Source organism: Alternaria ventricosa (assembly GCF_023758065.1).
Source record: "Alternaria ventricosa strain BMP 2768 chromosome Unknown scaffold_22, whole genome shotgun sequence".
In the NCBI taxonomy this organism is placed as follows: Eukaryota; Fungi; Ascomycota; class Dothideomycetes; order Pleosporales; family Pleosporaceae; genus Alternaria; species Alternaria ventricosa.
This window is the reverse complement of record NW_026055702.1, coordinates 231,807-252,877: the sequence shown is the minus strand read 5'-3', so window position 1 is coordinate 252,877 and position 21,071 is coordinate 231,807. Positions and strand designations below refer to the sequence as shown.

At 51.6% G+C, this 21,071-nt stretch overlaps 8 protein-coding genes across 8 annotated transcripts; 4 read left to right on the top strand and 4 right to left on the bottom strand.

Moving 5' to 3' along the window:
* Positions 1 to 3,119: 3,119 nt before the first annotated feature.
* On the bottom strand, positions 3,120 to 4,464 carry J4E93_009549 (uncharacterized protein; the record flags this gene model as incomplete). Its single annotated transcript, XM_049347439.1, has 4 exons — positions 3,120 to 3,413; positions 3,467 to 4,137; positions 4,199 to 4,312; positions 4,431 to 4,464. 4 exons carry the CDS (start codon positions 4,462 to 4,464, stop codon positions 3,120 to 3,122), a joined length of 1,113 nt encoding a protein of 370 aa, XP_049195445.1.
* A 1,117-nt stretch (positions 4,465 to 5,581) lies between these two features.
* Positions 5,582 to 7,227, bottom strand: CBF5 (centromere/microtubule-binding protein cbf5; the record flags this gene model as incomplete). The annotated part of the gene is made up of 4 exons (XM_049347438.1): positions 5,582 to 5,947; positions 5,995 to 6,853; positions 6,910 to 7,066; positions 7,119 to 7,227. 4 exons carry the CDS (start codon positions 7,225 to 7,227, stop codon positions 5,582 to 5,584), a joined length of 1,491 nt encoding a protein of 496 aa, XP_049195444.1.
* A 351-nt stretch (positions 7,228 to 7,578) lies between these two features.
* J4E93_009547 (uncharacterized protein) lies at positions 7,579 to 8,574 on the bottom strand (the record flags this gene model as incomplete). Its single annotated transcript, XM_049347437.1, has 1 exon — positions 7,579 to 8,574. The coding sequence occupies one exon, from the start codon at positions 8,572 to 8,574 to the stop codon at positions 7,579 to 7,581; it is 996 nt and encodes a 331-aa protein (XP_049195443.1).
* Positions 8,575 to 9,478: 904 nt separating this feature from the next.
* On the top strand, positions 9,479 to 11,179 carry J4E93_009546 (uncharacterized protein; the record flags this gene model as incomplete). Its single annotated transcript, XM_049347436.1, has 1 exon — positions 9,479 to 11,179. One exon carries the CDS (start codon positions 9,479 to 9,481, stop codon positions 11,177 to 11,179), a length of 1,701 nt encoding a protein of 566 aa, XP_049195442.1.
* Positions 11,180 to 11,562: 383 nt separating this feature from the next.
* Positions 11,563 to 12,066, top strand: J4E93_009545 (uncharacterized protein; the record flags this gene model as incomplete). Its single annotated transcript, XM_049347435.1, has 2 exons — positions 11,563 to 11,929; positions 11,984 to 12,066. The coding sequence occupies 2 exons, from the start codon at positions 11,563 to 11,565 to the stop codon at positions 12,064 to 12,066; spliced, it is 450 nt and encodes a 149-aa protein (XP_049195441.1).
* Positions 12,067 to 12,563: 497 nt separating this feature from the next.
* Positions 12,564 to 14,700, top strand: J4E93_009544 (uncharacterized protein; the record flags this gene model as incomplete). Its single annotated transcript, XM_049347434.1, has 2 exons — positions 12,564 to 12,682; positions 12,738 to 14,700. The coding sequence occupies 2 exons, from the start codon at positions 12,564 to 12,566 to the stop codon at positions 14,698 to 14,700; spliced, it is 2,082 nt and encodes a 693-aa protein (XP_049195440.1).
* A 1,221-nt stretch (positions 14,701 to 15,921) lies between these two features.
* On the top strand, positions 15,922 to 18,893 carry J4E93_009543 (uncharacterized protein; the record flags this gene model as incomplete). The annotated part of the gene is made up of 7 exons (XM_049347433.1): positions 15,922 to 16,248; positions 16,312 to 16,436; positions 16,501 to 17,007; positions 17,150 to 17,579; positions 17,669 to 18,238; positions 18,295 to 18,742; positions 18,802 to 18,893. 7 exons carry the CDS (start codon positions 15,922 to 15,924, stop codon positions 18,891 to 18,893), a joined length of 2,499 nt encoding a protein of 832 aa, XP_049195439.1.
* Positions 18,894 to 19,048: 155 nt separating this feature from the next.
* Positions 19,049 to 20,850, bottom strand: J4E93_009542 (uncharacterized protein; the record flags this gene model as incomplete). The annotated part of the gene is made up of 2 exons (XM_049347432.1): positions 19,049 to 19,134; positions 19,188 to 20,850. The coding sequence occupies 2 exons, from the start codon at positions 20,848 to 20,850 to the stop codon at positions 19,049 to 19,051; spliced, it is 1,749 nt and encodes a 582-aa protein (XP_049195438.1).
* Positions 20,851 to 21,071: the final 221 nt, after the last annotated feature.

The following is a 21,071-nucleotide window of genomic DNA, read 5'->3' as shown; positions in this document are numbered from 1 at the left end:
AGACACTTCTACTAAAGCCTAAGACTACTCTAAAACTTACTATTATACCTAAGCGTAAGGCTCTAATTAAAGAACCTTTACTATAAAAGAGATAAGCGCGCTTACTAAGCTATAACTCTACTACTAAAGATAATTTTAATAGAACCTATAGCAGGTATAAAAAGAAAGTTAATAATAAGTTTATTTAAACTACTAAAGAATAATATATATATAATATTAAGTAATAGCTTCTTCTTATAAATAAGACTATTAGAGATACTCTAATACGTAGTTAACGCAAAAATACTATTATAAGTAATAAGTTTATAGAAGAGAAAAACCTACTTTAGGTAGATAACTGCTATACTCTACTAAGTAATATTACTAAAAAAGACTTTATTAATAACCTCTCTACTAAAGAGTATATTAACTTTCTAGTAGAAGAGTTTTAAGAAGATATTAAGAAAGATTAGATTATTAACAATATTACTAGATCTCTACTTAATAACTACGCTCTTACTACTATAAATAATAAAGTAAATAACTCTAATAATAATCTATTTAACTAATCTTAAATACTCTATTCTAGTAATATAATATATATACGCGCTTCTTAAGGCTATAGTTTTAAATTATAGATATTACTCTTACACTACTTCTACACTAATAATAACGTAAATATCTAGTAAGCTACTTCTTATTACTTATAGGTTTAACATCTAATAGCTATTTTAGCTTTCTAACAAAAGTTTTTATTCTATATTCTTACCTTAATACTACTTATACACTTACATTATTATAAGTATCTAGTAAAGTAATTAATCTTATTAAAGTAGTTAGCTCTAACTTATTACTTTCTTAGCTTTTAGAACTCTTATGCAATCTTTTATTTACTAAAAGTTTTCTTACGCTAGCTTATTCTTTGTAATAGTTTCTCTACAGAATAGTTACCTCTCTAAGTTTTTTTCTAGTATATTAGCCTCTACGTTAGACTATATACTCTTACCTTATTATTTCTTCTTACGTAAAAGGTATAATTACTAACACCTCTATATTAGCTTAATAGTATTATATAGCTACTCGCTTTATATACTAAAGAAAGGCTCCTCTACCTTAGCTTACTTTAAGTTATTATAAGTATTTTGTTTTTTATATTATAGACAGAGAAGATATAATATAAGTTTTACTTATTTTATTTTATATTTAGTTTATTTATACGTACTGCTCTAGCAAGAAAGTTTTTTATATAGTCTTTACTTTATACGCTAGATTACTAAGTCTTTATAGTCTTAAAAAGTTTAGTCTATAATACTCTCTTACTAAGTAGAAAAGCTGTTACATAATTACCTTACAGGTATATAGGCTCTCTTTCCTTAGTAGTTAGCACAGTAGCTTTTATAATAACAATTTAATTTACCTATATATCTCGCACTGAGCGTAGGTCCTGTCGGACCCCAGCAATGGCTCAGACACGCGTAGATGGCTGGTGTTTTCAACCCTTCGCGAAGATAAACATACCTGCCATCTATCTCAAGAATTCGTTTCGGAAGCTGGGTGACTTTTCGTCCAGCACAAAATTCATGATGGTTAACACAGGTTTCGATCCAATCGTACAGTGTTTGCAGAGCTCGGTCAGAAGACGTGTCTTCCGATGGAAGCCTTGTCGAAAGAACAGGTAAGCATCTGCGCGTGACGTTGTGCGCGATATACCGTTTCTGGTCTGAATGACAGTCAGAGTCTGGGAACTCAATCCGTGTACTTGGCCCTTTCGATATACAGGCTTGCCAAGGGCCTGTCCTTCGATGAAAGCTCGAGCCAGATACCCTCGAAGGCCCTGCCCATCAGAAATAGAAATCCAGAGTCATACAAGACTTACCTTCCAATTGGAACAGCTCAAGTTCTACGGTGTAAACCCCTGGCTCACTGGCATCTGTAAAAGGCCGGAAATTGATAAGAATCGGGTGGTCTGCAGACGCCACATTGATGTCCACAATGCTATCAATTGGCAATCTTCCACTACAGTATGTAATGAGAGCGTCGAGTACCATTTTACAGCTATGGCAAGCAGCAGCAGCTCCAAGTCGAAGTTCCGAAATAGTACTCACTCTCGTGGGTTCCAGGTCACGCGTCCCTCGAATCAGTATGTACCACGGTGTAAACAAGTTTTCCGTACCACAAAGTTTGTGGGGTTCTTCATCAATTCCGTCCTCTGCAGCTGAAGGCGCAAGCCCGGTAGATCCTAGGCCAGCCGCACTTTCCTCGAATCGGTCCGCGCATCCGGCATCCATTGGGAAAAAAAGATTAAACATTCTCAAATACGAACGACAACAAACAAAGCTGTGAGGAGGTTCATCTTGTCGCGCTCAGCAAGGCAGTAAGCAGAAGGCTGCCAAGAGGCGGGGCAGCATGCATGCTCGCCGTAGTATAGGTGGCGCATTCCTTGGGCACATGCTGATTGGAAGTTCCAATACCGGTGACCGTTTTAGGATCTATAGCTTCGAGACTAAGTGGTTGCTGGTTGAAGAGATGAATGGCAGGAGGGAGAGAACGGATGTCGGAGCTGGAGCCGTGCGGGCCAGAAGGCACTAGTCATCGTTCCATTCCTGTCGCAAAGCAGGAAGTTGCAGTCGCGCACGTAGGATCTGCGCCCTCAAAGACCGATTCTTCTGGTTTTAGTGCTGTTACTCGAACTCAATGCATCCATCCGTGACTGATCTAGCTGGAACAATCTCAAATCGGATGTTTGGTGGGCTTATAACCATTTGACCAGCATTCTAGTACACTTCTTCAATGACTAGATTGTTCAATATTCTGCAACATTAGCAGCACAGAGATAAGGTCGAGGCGCACAGTATACTAATTCATTGATTCGTCTATCGTAGACGCGTTACTTCATATATGTCATCCCCAATCATCTTTACCAGCATCCCACCGCGCTGGCCTTACCCCTTCCAAACGAACAATAAAGATATCAGAACTCCACCGACGCCTTCGTGTGGCTCATGTCGAGCATTTATAGGCGCAAAAATAATGATAAAAGAAATACAAATGATATACGAGAATCAAAGTTCCGTCCGACACCCATACCCTGCCACACATTTTTGGATGCGCAGGAGCAGGTGTTCCTTCCCTCAATCCAACTATAGTATCTCCTTCAGCTTCTCCTTTTGCGCGCTGGTCAAGCTGGTGGGAAACTTGATCTTTACGCCGACGATGAAGTCGCCGCGATCTGAGGGTTTCTTGGACTTGGGCATGCCGAGGTTGGGATATCGTTCTGTCCAGGTGGGACCGGTGGGACCACCGCTGCCGACGCTGAGTTGCTTGCCGTCGATGGTTTGGACGGTTCGGCGCCAGCCGGTAAGGGCTTCTTTGAGGTCGATTTCGATCGTGTGCTTGACGTCGTCGCCTTCGCGGGTGAACATTGCGTGGGGTTTCTGTGATGACGTTAGTATCAATTTTTGCGTGAATTGGGAATGGAAAGACTTACCTCAGAGACGATGAAGTGCAGATCTTGTGTTCCACCCTCTACCTGGTCGCCGACGTCTGAGAACTTGATCTTGCTGCCAGCCTTCAGCCCCTTCTTGATGGGTACCTCCAGAATCCGGTCTTGAGTGCTTTGCTTGCCGGTACTCTGGTCGTATGTCTTGCGCTTGATCTTGAGCTTCTTCGTGGTGCCGTTGTACAGCTCCTCCAAGCTCACCGCAAGCGGCTTTTCCACGACTGTGACTTCAGGCTCTGGTGCTCGTCGTCCGCCGCGGAATCGGCCGCCTTTCCCACCTCCACCGCCGCCACCGCCCATACCACCACCCATTCCGCCAGGCATACCGCCCATGCCAAAGCCGCCAAAGTCAAAGTCATCACCGCCGGCGCCGCTGTTGCGCATGAACTCGCCAAAGATGTCGTCGGCGTTGGAGAAGTTGAAGCCGTTTCCGCCGCCGCCCGTCGAGAAGTGGAACGAGCGTGTGCCGCCGGGCATGCCACCCGATGATGCGAAGGGGAAGCCTCCGCCGCCTCCAGCGCCCGCGAATGGGTTACCGCCAGCACCTCCAGCATCTTCAGGGTGTGGTACGCCGCCGCGTAGTATGAATTCGAGACCGTATTGATCGTACGTTTTGCGCTTCTCGGGGTCGGAGAGGATTTCGTAGGCTTGTGAGCATTCTAGACGTGCTGTTAGCATACTACATCCAGTCTATATGAGCTATTGAGGCAATGTACATACCTTTGAACTTCTCAGCAGCTTGCGGGTTGTCCTTGTTCTTGTCGGGGTGCCACTTCAGCGCCGCCTTGCGGTATGCTTTCTTGATCTCATCTTGCGTCGCGGTTTCTGATATGCCTAGAACTCAGTCAGCAATAGTTCATGTATCTACCCGAGACCTCGACCACCCCGGGCCCTGGCATGCCGCGTCCTGGCAGGGCAAGGCGGTGGAGGGGCACATCCGAGGCAAACGTACCTAATGAATCGTAGAGCTTGGACTCCTTGACCATTTTGAAGTCCGGTGATTAGAAAAGAAGGGTATCTCGTGTATGCGCAAGTAGTGTTTGTAAGCTTCTTTGGGGGCAGCTTATGAGGTTGGGTCGCATTTATCACTCGAGCTCTGGATGTCTCTCCACTTGTCAAACGACGCTAGCGGTGACGTCGAGCCCTGACGCGGAGCGAACACAGGGAAGGTTCGAGAAGCTTCAACCACAATGCCATATCCCGACCATCACAAACTCTGATGCCGTGTATCATGCGCTTGAGATCAAAATTAGAAACCTGAATTCGTCGCACAGGGATCGTATCGAATCGACGTATCTAGCAATGAGCTGGCGCGCTCCACCTGACGACGCGCGCTTGCCGTTCCTCGTGGTCTTCCTTGACGCGCCCCGCTCTTGCAGTCTAAGAAGCTTCACTTCAACACGTGAAGCCTCGCTGCTGAAATGAAGTTCCTATGCGTTAAATCTGTATGATTTACGGTTCCGGATATGCCGGATACGTCATTGCGTTGCGAGCTTCCTATCTCAACTGACAGCTGGAGGTCGTTTTTGCAGTAGCTACTTCACGATGCAACGATTCAGCGACAGCTCAAGCACGCCGCCGAAGTTCTTCGAATCCACTGGCTAGCCAGCAACTACCTGAGCATGCTTCTAGTCTAAATGCATGACATACCATCATAGGTTTCGCAACACCAAGTACACTACCTTGACCTGTTGGCGTGCACATCAAGGTCATATGCCAAGTCTCAGATTGGTGTCAATAAATCATCCATGCTTTCAGTACAGCTTACGAGAACCACTGCGCATCAATGACAGCCACGTGAAAAGATCAGGAATGTGAAGTTTAAACAGTGAATTGAACATGTCTAGCGATACGCTATGTCGCACTTCAACACGCAATCGACCACCTTTGTCGCAGAAAGCTTCGACGCGCCATAAAACGCCTGCATGCCCATGATCCCTAACGCCATTTTTCCGGTGTGCTACATTAAAGAAGCTGGTATCCAAGGATAGAGTAGTAGTAACTATGACATGTACACGGTTCTGGTGTACAGCGCTTGTACAGGCAACAGCGATGCGCGCTGTCGCTTTTTGGTTCGGACGTCCATCGTTCATAACTGATCGTTTAGTCGGAATCGCTGTCAGAATCACCCTTGCTCTTCTTCTTGTCCTTCTTGGCGGCTTTTTCGGCCTTCTTCGCAGCCTTCTCTTCCTTCTTCTTGCGCTTGCGCTCGGCCTTGTCCTCATCAGCCTCGTCGTCACCGTCACCACGGCTCTTGCGCTTCTTGCTCTTCTTGTCGGTCTCAGCTTCCGCCTCGGCCTCTTCAGTACCGGTAAGAACCGTCGCTGGGATGGCAGGAGCGGCGAGGACCTCAGAGGTCGAAGTTGTCTGGGCAAGGGGAGCAGAGGCGCCGTCGACGTCGTTCCTGTTGAAGTCCTTGTACTCAGCGTTCCACTTGGAGGGAGTCTTGTCGTTGGGACGACCGAATTTCTGAACATGTCAACATAGCACTCGCAAATCTGAAGTTGATCACCTACGTCAAGAGTGCCAGCCTCCTTCATCTTCTTCTTCTCGGTGGCAACTGGGCCCATGCCCCACCTCCTGGGGTAAAGGTCACGCTCCATAATGACACGCTTGATCTTCGCAACAACACCGTGGTCGCACGATGACATCTCAACAGCCGACATTTGCGCGTAAGCGAGCGCGATAGCCTCACCCTTGGTGGTCATGAGGACGACCTCCTCGTGGATCTCAATACCCTTCTCGAAACGCAGCAGACCGGGAAGCATGAGCTTAGCACCGTAGCAGATGGCGTTGACAGAGCTGTCCTTGACCACGATACGCTTGTAGCTCATCAACAGACTCTCCAAAGGTGCGATGACCTTGCGCAGGTAAGCCTCGTCGCGGTTGTTGTCGTGTAGCCATTGGGCATCGAGAACGTCGTGCAGGGTGACCAAGTCCTTGGTCTCGTCCATGGCTCCACTCCTGACGCGGCGGAGCTCCTGCATATGGGCGCCAACACCGAGCAAAAGACCAAGATGCACGCACAGAGTACGGATGTAGGTTCCAGCCTCGCAGCTGACCCAGAAAACACCGAGCTGCCTCTCGTTGTCAAACTCGTATAGCTTGCTCTCGTGGATGGTTCGGATACGGAGTTGACGCTTGACGGCGGAAATGAGCGGGGGACGCTGGAAAAGAGCTCCGGTGAGCGTCTCAAGGGCACGGGCAAACTGGGCCTCGCCTCCGGGGAGCTTGTCGTGCATGCGAATGACGCAGACATACTCCTTTCCGGCTCCCTGCTGGGACTTGACGAGACGGGTGGCGCGATCAATGCAGACGATGAGGCAACCAGTGACCTTGGGGTCGAGAGTACCACTGTGACCAGTCTTCTCGACTCTTTGACACGCGTTAGCTGAAAGCGCTTGGGAAGAAAAGTCACGAGTGCTTCCTACCTCAGCATGCGCTTGATCCATGACACGACTTCGTGAGAGGATGGGTTGGAAGGCTTGTCGAGGTTGATGACACCAGAGCTAATGTAAGACTTGAGGTCTCGCGACAGCGGTGCGCATCCATTTGGGATGGGAGTGTAGTGCGATGTGCGAACGAGCACTGTACGCGCATTAGCAAAGCATTCTGGAGCTATGGGGAAGCTGCAGCATACGGTCGCTGTAGTTTTTGAGCAGGAGCGGCCAGTCACTCGTGTCGATGGCAGGCGCAGCCGCCGCTGGCTTGATCACATACGCGTCGGGGTCGGTCTGCACGAGAGCCATGGCGATTATTGTGTCGGGTGTTGGTGTTGCAATTGGCGATGCGATGTTCTCGAACTTTTTCACAGCAGACAGTATTTTCGCGCCGCTCAAGCTATTGGACGCTATTGGGCGCTAGAAGACGCTTGGACCACCCTACCGGATCTTTGTCGGACCGTTGTCTAACACGCATCAGATGTTCGCTAGACTACTATATTCAGGAGCGTTGTTGTTGTTATGGCGAATTACACAAGCCAGAAGTACAACACGCTGCGATATTATTATGGATTGTTGGATATCGAGTGTATATCATACGCCGCCTGCAACTACAATGCGCTCTTTCTGCGCAGTAATCTACTTCCAACTCTGATCATTCTAGTTCACTACCTGTCCGTACTCGTTGCTATGCAAAGTGGTGATATCTCCACTGCGGACGCCCTGTCTCTCGTTCAAGATCTCGTCATCTCCTGTACTGCGCAGCGTGGTGCCGTCCATCTTGCCATCGACACCGCGTCGAACACCAGGCTCGACCAGACTACCCTCACCACTGGGTACATTGGGCCAGAACTCCTCTTCAGCGTCTAACAGGGCCCTCCAAATAGGATCAATCCTTCTCTTGACCTCTGCCCATCTTGCATCGTCTCGGTCAACAGCGTCGCTTACACCCTCGTTGACAATGCGCTCGAGCTGCTCAACGAACATGAGAAAGTCGCGATTTGACCAGTTGGGGATAAACTCTCTGCGCATCGCACCGCCGTCTTGGTCGTTGTCGTAGTTGCGAGGAGAAGACTGGGCATCTTGTCGGCGGGCCCAGGACCAGGCCTCGTAGTATACCTTCTCGGTCGACCATAGTAGAATGGCGCCTTCGAGCCATGGCATAAATGTGTTTGGTTGTTGGGAAGTAACACTAGCGAACAGTGCTTCGTAGCGACGGAGACCTTCGGATTTGACGTTCTCTTGGAGTGGTGAGGGAGGGAGATCGATCTTGTAGATCTCAGCAACTTCTTGGAAAAACCGCAGCTCCCTCTCTCCGTTCTTGATAGCAGATTCCAACCACGCGATGAATCGCGTGGGAATATCCGGCTCCTCACCAGGTGCAGTCGTTGACTTGTGCGTACTGCGGATGAGGTTGAGGGTGTGGTTGATAGTAGCAAGATAACCTTGAAGGTACTGCCTGTCGTTTGCGAGCCATTGTGCTATCAAAGGCTTTGGTAGGGTGCCCTTTGCGGCACGCTCGAGGAAGGGATGTCTTGTAACGCGGAGCAGTTGTTCGTGGTTGATGGCGAGGAGATGAGTTGTGACTGCCCAAGGGACGTTGGTGGGGTCGACGTCGCTCTTGCTGGCCCAGGTTCCGGGGTGGTGGTGAGGCATGGTAAGTATCGTTCGCGTAGGATCTGTGTTATCTGTATTGAACGGTGTATGTATTCGATGAGGTACATCCTGCGGAGCTGGCGGGGTAGCAAGCTACTTATATGCTACATGAAAGATGCTTGCCAAGCGACACGATGGCTCCGAGGGATCACAATTACGTGTTGAGGCTGAGGGCACAAGAGCGTGTGGCGTTGCCAAGTAGGATTGATGGTGTTGGATGTGTGCATGACGTCGGACAAGGACCATCGGAGTTTGCGACGCTCTGAGTGGTGCAGGCGTACGGCAAACCGGAATCTAGAATCCCAACTCGGAACTTGGCAGTTGAAGTCGCAGCGGAACTCTTGGCATCGAACAATTTAATACTTGTCCAAGCTATACTCTGTGGCTGAAGCAAGGCGGACTGCTTGGCGCATGACGATGCCGCCACTTTTGAGCTGCTGCTGGTGTGATGGTTTGAGGGTGCCGGACAAAGCTCGGGCAGTGAGATTAGTATACAAGGTCACGCGACCGAGATTTTGAGTTGAGGAACATGGTGTTTGCCGGTCATATTGAACTCGTCCCGGCATATTGCCAGTCGTTCGATGGTCACATTGCTTCGTCGAACGCGGATGCTCGGTGGCTGTGGGTCGTAAGACAAGCGGACGTGCTGAAGAGGAAGAGAAGTCTACACGATTCAATGTAAGATAGGAGGGCATTGGTAAGGGCGAGGGACTTTGACTATGGTTTTGTAGCTATTAGTGAGATGTAGACATGAAGGATGGTAATGAGTGAAGGTATTCCGAAACCTCGGGTCGCCTGTGCTAGCGCGGCGCGTCATAGTGCAGCCTCCACCTCGAACTTTCTTGCGACCGACCGTCGACGCCAACCCTAGCACAAACCAGCGGGCTATCTACACAGCACGATCATGGAATTCTCTGCAGATGACGAGCAGGCTCTCAAGCAATACCTGCCCAGTGAATTTGGAAAGAAGGATGGCTCCGTGAACGTCGAGGCGCAAATCGAGCGCGCGCGTAGGCCGGTGGTTGATGAGAGCAAGCAGGCAAAGAAGGAGAAAGGGTCGGACGACGAACAGGATTCGGACGACGATAGCGATATGAGCGATGAAGAGGACGAATATCCAGTTTCTCACGAACTGGTCATCAAGACGCACGATCGCGCGGTCACGACGATTGCGCTCGATGCATCCGGTACGCGGCTGGTAACTGGAGGGAACGACTGCACACTCAAACTGCACGACCTTAGTGCACTTACCCCGAGTACCATCCGCGCATTCAAGACGGTCGATCCTTTCACCACCAAACCCTCGCAAACCGCCGAGTCGCATTCGATACACCAGGTCGTGTTCGGTCCGCACTCTGGCGGCCAATTCTTATGCATTACTGCAACATCACAGGCGAGGTTGTTCAGCAGGGATGGAGAGCTTATATCAGAGTTTGTCAAGGGCGACATGTACCTGAGGGACAAGCACAACACAAAAGGGCATACGGCAGAAATTACAAGCGGCGCATGGCACCCCACGAATCGCGACCGCTTCGCTACAGCAGGCACAGACAGTACAGTGCGGATATGGGACGTGAATAAGCGAATGAAGCAGGAGGAGGTCATCGTACACAAGTCAAGAGCTGCTGGCAGCGCAGGCATGACAAGGATGACGGCCATTGCATGGGGCGCTGCGGCCGAAGGAGGGAGTAGCATGCTTGTGTCAGCAGCACTAGACGGAAGTCTCGTCATGTGGGGTGGTGAAGGGCCCTATCACAGGCCGACAGCAGAGATTAAGGAAGCGCACACGAAAGACACATGGACGAGCGGACTGGATATCAGTGCAGATGGCAGGCTGGTGATTACGAGGGGAGGGGACGACACTATCAAGTTGTGGGATACGAGAAAGTTCAAGACGCCTCTTAACACCACGTCGCATCCGTCAACGTCCTCACAATATCCCACATCGAACATCAAGTTTGCGCCCAACTCGCAGAGCATAGTCACAGGATCAGAGACCGGGCATCTCCACATCCTCAACCCAGCAACGCTTCGCCCGGAGCTGGTCACACCAGTCACGCCAGGCTCTCCTCTGATAACGGTCAACTGGCATCCCAGGCTCAACCAAATCCTCACAGGTTCGGCCAACGGTCAGACAACCATTCTCTTCAACCCCAAGCTGTCCAACGCCGGTGCTCTTACCATCCTCAGTAAGGCACCCAAGAAGCGCCACCTCGATGACGACCCGTCCCTCACCGTAGACATGGACCCGCTCGGCATGGCTGGTGAAGCACACGATCCTTCTGGTAATGCAGCATCATTTTCCGCACGCCATCCCACCATCGGCCTCACAGCCTCGGGTAAGAGTCGCGACCCACGGAGGCCGCATATCCCAGCTACAACACCTTTTGCCAAGTCAACGCCCGACCAAAAGTATGTCATGGAGCAGATTGAAGGCAGTGATATGAGGGACGAAGATCCAAGGGAGGCGCTACTCAAGTATGCGCTGAAAGAGGGAGAAAAGGCTGTCTTTACCGGCGCGTGGGAGAAGACTCAACCGGTTGGAATCTACAAGGACTACGATAGTGAAGAGGATGAGAGGGAGAAGAAGAAGGCAAAGCGGTAGCCGAGCCGGGGCTGCATACCGACTTGGGATCCCTACAAGGGATGTTTGTATCATAGCGAAATATACCCAATAGCACAGAGACCATGGATTAGTCAAGCTACCAATCAATCCATACAATGATTACGGGTAAAGCTCCTAAGACACGATGTGCGGATGAAGACTTGGGCACCATGGGCGCACGTGTCAGCGCCCCTTATCATCCGACCTTGGTACCTTCAAAGCTACCTAGGCAGGGCTACACTAGCGTAGCCGCGTCGCGCCCCATAAGCAAACGCAAACAACCCCACTCGCCTCGCATCACGACAACCTCCAGCCCACAACCGCCAATTCGACCGCCACTCCCTCTGCAACCCACCAATTCCGCGCCAAAAACTGCCGCGACGATGTTCTCTTCCACCTTCCGCGCTGCGGCCCGCGCGCCCACCTCGACCTTCGCACGCAGCTTCTCGTCCACCCGCCCCTCGCAGGTCGCGCGCATGACCGTCATCGGCCGTCTCGGAGTTGCGCCAGAAGAAGTCACCGTCTCTGGCGACAGGACACTCGTGCGCTACGTGGTAGGAACGAGCTACGGCAAGGGCGAGGACAAGAAGACCAGCTGGTTCCGGATTGCGAGTTTCGTGCAGGGCGCGCAGAAGGATTTCCTGATGAACGTGCCCAAGGGATCGATGCTCTATGTGGATGCGGATGCGCGCATGGAGACCTACCTTGACAGCGAAGGCAACAAGAAGAGCAATCTGAGCTTGGTTGCACGTATGTTTTCGGATGCGGGTGGATGAGAGAGGTCATGCTAATTTGCCGGTGTAGGCAACTTTGATGTCTTGTCTCGTGCTCGTACTGAGGACACGGAGAATAACGACGAGGGTCTTGTTCAGGAAGCTTCTGGTTAAATGGGCAGGTTTGGAAGACTCTATCGTCTTACTTCGACCTTAATGTTTCCATGATGGCAGTCTTTTCACGACACAGCTCCGAGTGGCAAGTGTTGGCTGCGGGGTAGAGAAGTTTCGAGGAGACACGTCTTTGCGCGGCGCTGTAGGATCTTCTTGTGGAGTTTCTCTTTACGATATTCAAATGTACGACTATGGGCTCACAGTTCACTTTGTAAGATCTCTACTCTAGGAGTGGCGTGGCTTGGAATTTTACGGAATGATACCTTTTTCTTCACTATACAAGAACATACCGCTACTAACAACACAATTACGGGATGACTCGCAGGAGCAAAGAGCCAAACTACGTACTCATCAGTTGAGCAGCTTGGTATACCTATTGCGTCTCTTCAGGCTACCCACCTACGCACGGACGTGATGCGGCGAACGAAGACCTCCGAGTTGGCCCATCCCAACTTTTTGTGGCGCAACATCCGGACTCCAACACAGCACTTCACATAATGCACAGAGTCGTGCCGTTACCAGCGCGTCAACTCTGGGGTCATGCGCCCCGAGTACGGTCGGTCAATCGCTTCAGTCGTCGCCCACGCACATTTGCGACAGTGTCTGGCGCAGACAGGTACGCCACTATACTGTCAGACCCCACCAATTGACCAATACTGACTCCTATGCAGGCCATACGATGTAATAGTCATTGGCGGCGGTCATGCAGGCTGTGAAGCCTCCGCAGCAGCAGCCCGCTCCGGCGCCCGAACGGCCCTCATAACGCCCTCAGTCCACAACCTCGGTGTCTGCTCGTGTAATCCTTCCTTCGGCGGTATCGGAAAAGGCACTATGCTTCGCGAAATCGATGCGCTGGATGGCGTCGTGGGTCGCATTGTGGATAAGGCGGGTGTGCAGTTCAGGGTGCTGAACAGGAAGAAGGGACCTGCTGTGTGGGGACCCCGAGCGCAGATCGACAGAGCGTTGTACAAGAGATATATGAAGGATGAAATGCTGGCATACAAGGGGTTGAGCGTTGTGGAAGGTAGCGTGGCGGATATCATCGTGGACAGGACACAAGAGGAGGGATCCAAGGGCCAATACGGAAAGATCACTGGTGTAAGGTTGGAGAGTGGGGACATAATACCGACAGGAAACGTGGTCATCACGACTGGCACGTTTCTTGGTGGAGAAATTCATATTGGTCTTGAGTCGTTTCCATCCGGGCGCATGGGTGAAGCTGCGACCTTTGGACTGAGCAAAAGTTTGAAGGATGCCGGATTCACGATGGGAAGGTTGAAGACAGGGACACCGCCACGATTGGACGGAAAGACGATCGACTACAAAGTTTTGGAAGCGCAGGAGGGCGATAACCCGCCCATGCCTTTCAGCTACCTGAACGAGCGCGTTCAGGTCGAGAACCAATTACTTAATCACGAGACACGAACAAACGAAGCGACGCACGACGTAATACGAAACAACCTCGAAAAGTCAATACACATCCGCGAAACCGTCAAAGGGCCGCGGTACTGCCCATCACTAGAATCGAAAGTGATACGGTTCGCAGACAAGACATCACATATCGTCTGGCTGGAGCCGGAAGGTTTCGATAGCGACATAATATACCCGAACGGAATCTCCTGTACAGTGCCCGCGGACGTACAAAACACCATGCTCAAGACTATCAAGGGGCTTGAGAACGTGAAGATGCTGCAACCTGGCTATGGCGTAGAATACGACTACGTCGACCCACGACATCTTCGCTCTACGCTTGAGACGAAGAACATCTCGGGACTCTTCCTAGCAGGCCAAATCAACGGAACAACTGGCTACGAAGAAGCAGCAGGTCAGGGTGTCATCGCTGGCATCAACGCTGGATTGAAGAGTCTAGGGAAAGAAGCCATGGTCCTGACGAGAGCGGATGGATACATCGGTATCATGATCGACGACCTCATCACCAAGGGTGTGTCTGAACCATACCGAATGTTCACCTCCCGCTCCGAATACCGCATGTCCGCCCGTGCCGACAACGCCGACACTCGTCTCACCGCGATGGGCCGCGCCGCCGGCGTAGTTGGCGATCTACGATGGAAAGCCTTCGAAGATGAGGGCGAGCAAATGGCCGCTCTAGCTCAAATCCTCCAATCCAAAACCATGGGCTGGACAGACTGGAACAAAGAAGGTTTCCCCGTAAGAAACGACAGCACAAAACGATCCGCATACGACCTCCTCCGCCTCCCCAATACCACCCCATCCAGCCTCACCACACTCCTCCCCGAAATAAAAGGCTTCTCACAACGCATCCAAGACCGCGTCCACATCGAAGCCACCTACGCCCCTTACGTCGCTTCCCAAACCGCCACACAAGCCCGGTGGCTCAAAGACGAGAATCTCAAGCTACCAGTTGACCTTGACTACGAATCCATCTTCGGGCTTAGCTTCGAAGAAAAGAGGGCTTTGGAGGTAGCGCGGCCGGAGAGCGTGGGCATGGCGAGACGAGTGGAAGGTGTTACACCGACGGGTGCGTTGAGGTTATTGCAGTATGTGAGGGGCGTGGGTAAGGAAGAGCGACAGGCGCGGATGAAGGAGGAGATTGAGGCGAGGAAGGAGAAGTATAGGGGTGTGGCGCAGGGGGTAAGTGTTGAGGGGTTGTGATGGGTAGGTGGCAGTGGTGGAGTGTAGGTTTGTAATATATGGCATTGGGCGGCGTTGGAATCCTCAGATGCGATAGCTAAGTCTTCAAACTTGTTTCAAATGGTGATGGTCAACAGACGGTCTACCAAGTCAATCGCAATCATCCCGCATACCGAGGTACAACCCCAAAAACCATTCCGAACCAGATCAGGTCCGATTCTGAGTCCAAAGCGCATCCTCTCTTATGTGGAAATTCAATTTTGCAGTCAAAAGGGTGTCGGGTCGCTGTTGCCCTCCAGGACTGTGCCCCGCTGTCAGATGACGTCGATTCGCGGACGCGACTGCTAATCTGGATATCACATGATGCCTACCGTGCCATCTGGGCACTCACTTCCAATAGCGTTTCGAAATGGGGTTTCTTCCTGCTTCACTGCAACCGCCCCATTCCACAATCTGGATCTCCCGTCTTCCTCTTCAACAACGAGATCGAGATCGCCGAGTTCAGCAGCGCGCATCGGAGTGAGTCGCGCTTGCATATCGATTGGCATCGTGATTGGATGTGACGATGGAGAAGGATCAGAATGGTACGTCTTTCTTCTGTCATTTTCCGGAGGTGCATTCGTCTGCTACAGTCTTCGACGCAGTGGGGGGCTGGATTGTGGTTGCGCACCGAGAGGTGCTACGCCGCTGTCAGCTTGGGTTACTGTGCCGCTGGTGTTGAGCCCAGTCTGCGCTTTACTTGGACCCTATTATGCATGCGCTCAGAACGACTCCATCCCACCGGGCTACGCCGCCATCAGTTTGGGTGACTGCGCCTTTGAGATTGACTTGAGTCTGCACCTTACTTGGATCGGATTATGCAGTCGTTCCTGTATCCAGGACAAAACCGCCCCGGCATGCTACGCCTCCATCACCTTGGGTGACTGTGCCTTCGGGTTCGAGTCGAGGTTATTCCTTGACGCGGGTCAGATTACGCAGTCTTGTTTCTGTGCCAAAGAGGGGGCGGTCTCATTTTGAGTGCCTCCGAAGACGCGCGCGGATCAGTATACGTATTGAGAAAGACGTTGGGTATAAGGGGATGCATTCGGAAGCCAGTTTGGATCCCAACATCTTCAAGGCTGTCTCGTTCTTCATCCTATTGCTTAGCTGATTAACAGTCATCTCGTACCGCTTTCCAAGCTCCTTGTTACAGCCATGAGGCTCCACTTAGCAGTGCTTCTTTTCGCTCGGCTGACGTCGTCGATGTTGTCTGCTAACCGTAACGCCGCAGAATCCCTGGAGCCAATCAAGAGCGAAGGAGCATCACAGAAGGATGTAAACCCGCCAGTCGATCAACAAGCTGTGACTTCCGAGCCGAGAGACGTCCCACTTGGATCCACCACCGTTGAAGTGCAGCAAGATGCTTCGTCTGAGACCCGAGTTTATACGGTCTACGCAAGCGACGTCCACAACGAAGCCCAGGTCAATGAGACGCGCACTTGGCTCAAGAGCCTTGTCAAAGACAAGGACAGGATGCGTGACGAGCTGGGATGGACCTGGGACACCATCGAAGATTTCCCTAGAGAAGAGGTGAGCTGTGCATGTTCGAAACACATGGGATATGAATGCTGACTTCAGGTTTCCCCTCTGTAGTGGGACAGGCTGGCCGATGAAGGCAGGTTAGAAGAGGAGTTCGACAATTACGAAGTGGTGCGTTGCTGGTCAGGCGTGGTCTTGGACCAGGCTGGATACGAGAAGGTCGCAGCCAAAACGGAATGGTAAGTCATGGCTGTACAAAGTGCATGGGAGACATATGCTTACTTTGTACCTTTACCCCTGCAGGATAGAGGCTATTGAAGCTAACCTACACACTTCGGACATGAACGCACGTGCACTCCCGACAAAGACATATACCGTCTACGCAGCCGACATCAGGAACGAGGCCCAAGTCAACGAAACTCGGGTTTGGCTTGAAGGTTTGACCAAGGACAAGTCTAAGATGCGCGAGGAGAAGAGGTTTCCCTGGGATGAGCCCGAAGACATACCAGAAGACGAACTCGACAGATTGTACGACGAGGGCAGGCTCGACGCCGAGCTTGACAATTACGAAGTAGTTCACGCGTGGGGAGGCGTTATACTAGACCAGTCAGGGTACGACGAGGTGGTGGCCAAGAAGGAATGGGTGGAGCATGTCGAGGATCCGAGTCAATACCACGAAGTGAAGATGATTGCTGTCCCCAGAATGGGTATCAAGACCCCGGGAACTCTGGAAGCTCGGAAATTCGAATGGGGAGATTGGCAGAAGCAGGAGGGTGCAGCGCGGGACTTGGTCCAAGCCAGCTGTTACGAGTAAGTAAAGGTCTGAATGCTGTATCTTGACTGGGCTAACATGTCAACCCAAGGGGAAGCAATTTGGACGAATTATAAGTACCTACTACGGTACTTGGTACTTGAAGCCCTAAAAAGGCCGGAAATAATCTATTACAAACAGCACGGACTACGTTTACGAGAAGAGAGCTGGAGAGGGAGTACATGTGTATGTTTTGGATGATGGAGTACAGGTGGATGTCAAAAAGGTAATGACTTACCTCACATACGTTGGTGACATCGCTCTAACCCGACTCCAGGAAACCGGCGAAAAAGTGTTTCCAGGATTCGACGACGAGCAGGACAATAGCGGTATCGTAGAAACAAGAGCTTTCACCAACCAAAATGCTGCGCACAACATTCGATGCGACCATTCCCCCAAAGGCCACGGAACGAAAGTAGCGTCCAAAATCGTTGGGCAGTGGGGAACCGCAAAGGGAGCGACACTGGTGCCGGGGCAGGTCAAACCGGGCGGAGACGACATTGACAACGGGTTCGAAAAGATTGTTGGAGATGTGATCAGACGGCGCAGGAAAATACCAGGGTTCCAAGCTGTAAGTGCGCCCAACAACCGACGCCATCGACGCATGTTTACTGTTATGGACCAAGCTTATTGAGTATACTAACGTCGCGTGACTTTCAGGTTGTCGTTATGAGCAGCGGCACAGAACGCGCCGTCGGAGACAATGGTCACAAGGGCTACACACGAGAAGAAGCAGAGAACGATTACAGAGCAAAGCGACAGATTCTCTGGATAAAGCAGTTATTCAGTTACGGGGTCCCCGTGGTGCTCGCTTCTGGTAATGAAGCCGAAACTGAAGGCCGAAAAGTCATCGACCATTTCCCCCAGGTCTTGGAGACAGATGACTTTCCCATTATCAACGTCGGGGCTGCCACGCTTGCAGGCAAAGCGGCACCTTTCTCACAAGGCCTGGGTACCCAGCAAGATCCAGAGAAGCGCACACAGCTGACTATCTACGGTGTTGGAGTGGATGTCGACGTCCACGATCAATATGACGGTGCAGCAACGCAGGATTCGGGTACGTCGTTCGCTGCACCGGCAGTGGCAGGCATTATTGCTACACACATGAACTACGAATCCTGGGACCAGAGCAAGCAAGGACCCGACCGAGTGAAAGAAATCAAGAGATGGATTACCACGCCTGAGTCGAGCTGGGAGCGTGCCAAAGATACTGACAAGCAAGTCAACATGGTAAGAACGACGGCAACACACCCCGAAGTTAGTAAGGAAGCTGACAATCCAAACAGATCTGGAATGGCGCCGACAAAGCAGCCCACGACAGCGTCTCCAACAACCAGTCGCCCAGCCCACCCCCTCAAGCACCAAAGCGCACCTTCACCGTCGGCCTCGAACAAATCACGACCCCAGAATGCTCCAGCGTCATCTCTAACCCCGACTTCCCTCCACACGAAAGCTGCAAGTTCAAATACCAGAACCGATACTTCTTCTACCGCCGCGACGACGACAACCATGAACCCGACAGCCTGTGCACCTCTCCACTCAACGACTTCCACCAAGACGATCAAGACGCGACGACTGATGAGAATCTATTCGAGCATCCGACGTGGCCGGCGGGAGAGTGGACGCTGAATCTCTTTGGCGAGGAATATGTCTACAGGAATGATGGGCAGAGTCCCGGGGCGCTGTTCAAGGGCGAGCAGCAGATTGGTTGCGCCGGAGATCTGGAAAACCATGGTAAGTCTAAGATTCCGGAGTGGCTGTGCGCTTTGACTTTTTGCTAACGAGTATCATAGATCCTCTGTCGGATGAGTTGTGTGAGAACAGTCTGACCAAGGAGGATGGGAGGAAGAGGAAAAGGAGACGGCTGGTTGGTTGCACTTGGTGAGTGCATGTGTGGTCGTGGCAGCGACATGGGTACCTCTTTCTGTCGATTGATTCTTTTTTGCTCTATGTAGGCTTTCGGGGTGTTTTTGTTTCTACGATCTTTTTGTCTCCGATGCTATATGTACAGCCAACTCAGATGCCAGGCGCATCTTCCGCTCACTCCTGCTGCGACATGTGTGTCGGGAAGTTGTAATCCGTATAATCGATATGTACAAACGCGCGATCAACGTACGGTACACTCTCTGTGAATCTGTCAGTTTACAACTCCGTGAAAAGACAGAGAAGAATGACTTACCAAGCACATACTGCAGACTCTCACCCAAGTCATGGCTGTCCCTCAAACTGAGATTCTCATCAACCACAATATCCACCTCGACATTCAGCTTGTCACCCGCGTGGTAAGCCTGCAGACCCTGAATCCTCTTGATGGATTTTGCAAAGCGCATCGTCATGTAAAGGAGGATGTTGCGCTCATCTGCCGTGGCACTAGCGCCAGTCAGGTTGCGAATGTGCTCCGCAGAGGTCGCACTCCAGTTGATGATAACATAAGCGGAGAGTAGAATACCGCCGAGCGAGTCGAGCCACCAAATCTTGGCGAAGTAGCCTACAAGGGGGAACAGGATGGAGAAGGTGTTGAAGACGACGTCGGTCATGGCGTCTTGGGCTAGTGCTTGGACGGACGAGTTGCGGATGAGACGGCACCATAGCCAGCAGAGGCCTTTGATGACGACTGTAGCGGCCATGATGGCCACGGCGGGAATGGTCAATTGCACGATTGTGCGGTCGGGTCCTGTCAGGCGGGAAATGCCCTCGATGCCGACTTGGAAGAAGGATGTCATCATGATGACGGAGAAGATGAGTACGCCGATGGGTTCGAGACGGCGGCGGCCAACTGGGTAGGCGTAGCGGTCTTGACGCGCTATCATCCAGGATGTGAACCACACGATGGCCGTGGAGAGGAAGTCGAGGGCTGCGTCGACCAAACTGGCGACTACGGAGAGGGACGAAGTGAGGACTGTGACGACAATCTTCATGATCAAGAGGGCCGTATTTGCGCTGAGGTTGACGTATAGTGCAAGCTTGACAATGGGGCTCTCGGTGTCTTCGTCTTCTTCCGGGACCCAGTCCTTCAACTTGGAGTTTGCGACCTCTAGGTCTTCTTCGTCTTCTACGGCCTCGTCGTGTGCGAGAAGAGGCGTGTTCTCGTCTGCTTCGGGGACTTTGTAGAGGTTCTTCGGTGTGCGCTTTACCATGGGCTTTTGCGCGCCATTGCCGTTGAGACTGCCTGATGAACCACTTCGCCCGTTCTCACTATAGTAACCGGGCGTGTTGGTGCCATTTGTACCAGCGGGGGTAACAGCGAGGGGAGAAGTCGAGGCCGAAGACTCTTCTCGAATGGTTGAGGGAATCTTGACGGCGCCGGATTCCATGTTCGTGTACTCTTGGATGAGGTTGTGCGGGAGGGAGGAGTCGAGTAGACGGTCGATATATAGGTAGTGCTGCAGGAGCTGGTTGTTGCGCTCGTAGTATTCGCGGATCGGCTTCTTCATGCCCTTGAGCTCTTCCTCGGACTTGTAGTACTTCTCCCACTTGTACCGGGGATTGGAGTTGCCAATCAGCCGCTGGCTCCTCATCTGCGGCGTGTTGAGCACATGCGCGCCTATGCTGCTCCTCCGATCAGAGTCGCGGTCGTAAGGCATCACGAGCCCGTTTCTGTATGCTTCCAGGTCTTCATCGTCCGTGTCGCTACCCCGGCGCTCACTGCTGCGTATAGTGGACGGTCGACGTGCGCTGTTGAGTAGCGAGGGGAGGTGGTGCCCGCGCGTAGATATCGCCGAAGCATCGTTCTGCAGCGGGAGGAAGAGCTTAGAGCTGGCCAGGCGCGGGAGGCTCGAGGAGCGTGGGACTGTCACCGGAGAGGGCGACTTGGGCGGTGGTGTGGAGCCATAGTCTGTCATGGCTGCGATTGGAATGCAGTCGCTGGAGAGGCGTGATTAGAGGGCCAATTTCTTCGAATCAATTTGCTGCGCGTCTACGCGACAAAGACAATGAGCCAACCTGGTCTCGTTCTCTTATCGCTATGGCGCACCGCGATTGACTACGGGAAAAGACTTGGACGGGTAAATGCGCGCGCCGGCCAAACAGACTTGAGATGAAAAGCGAGGCGATGCGAAGAGTT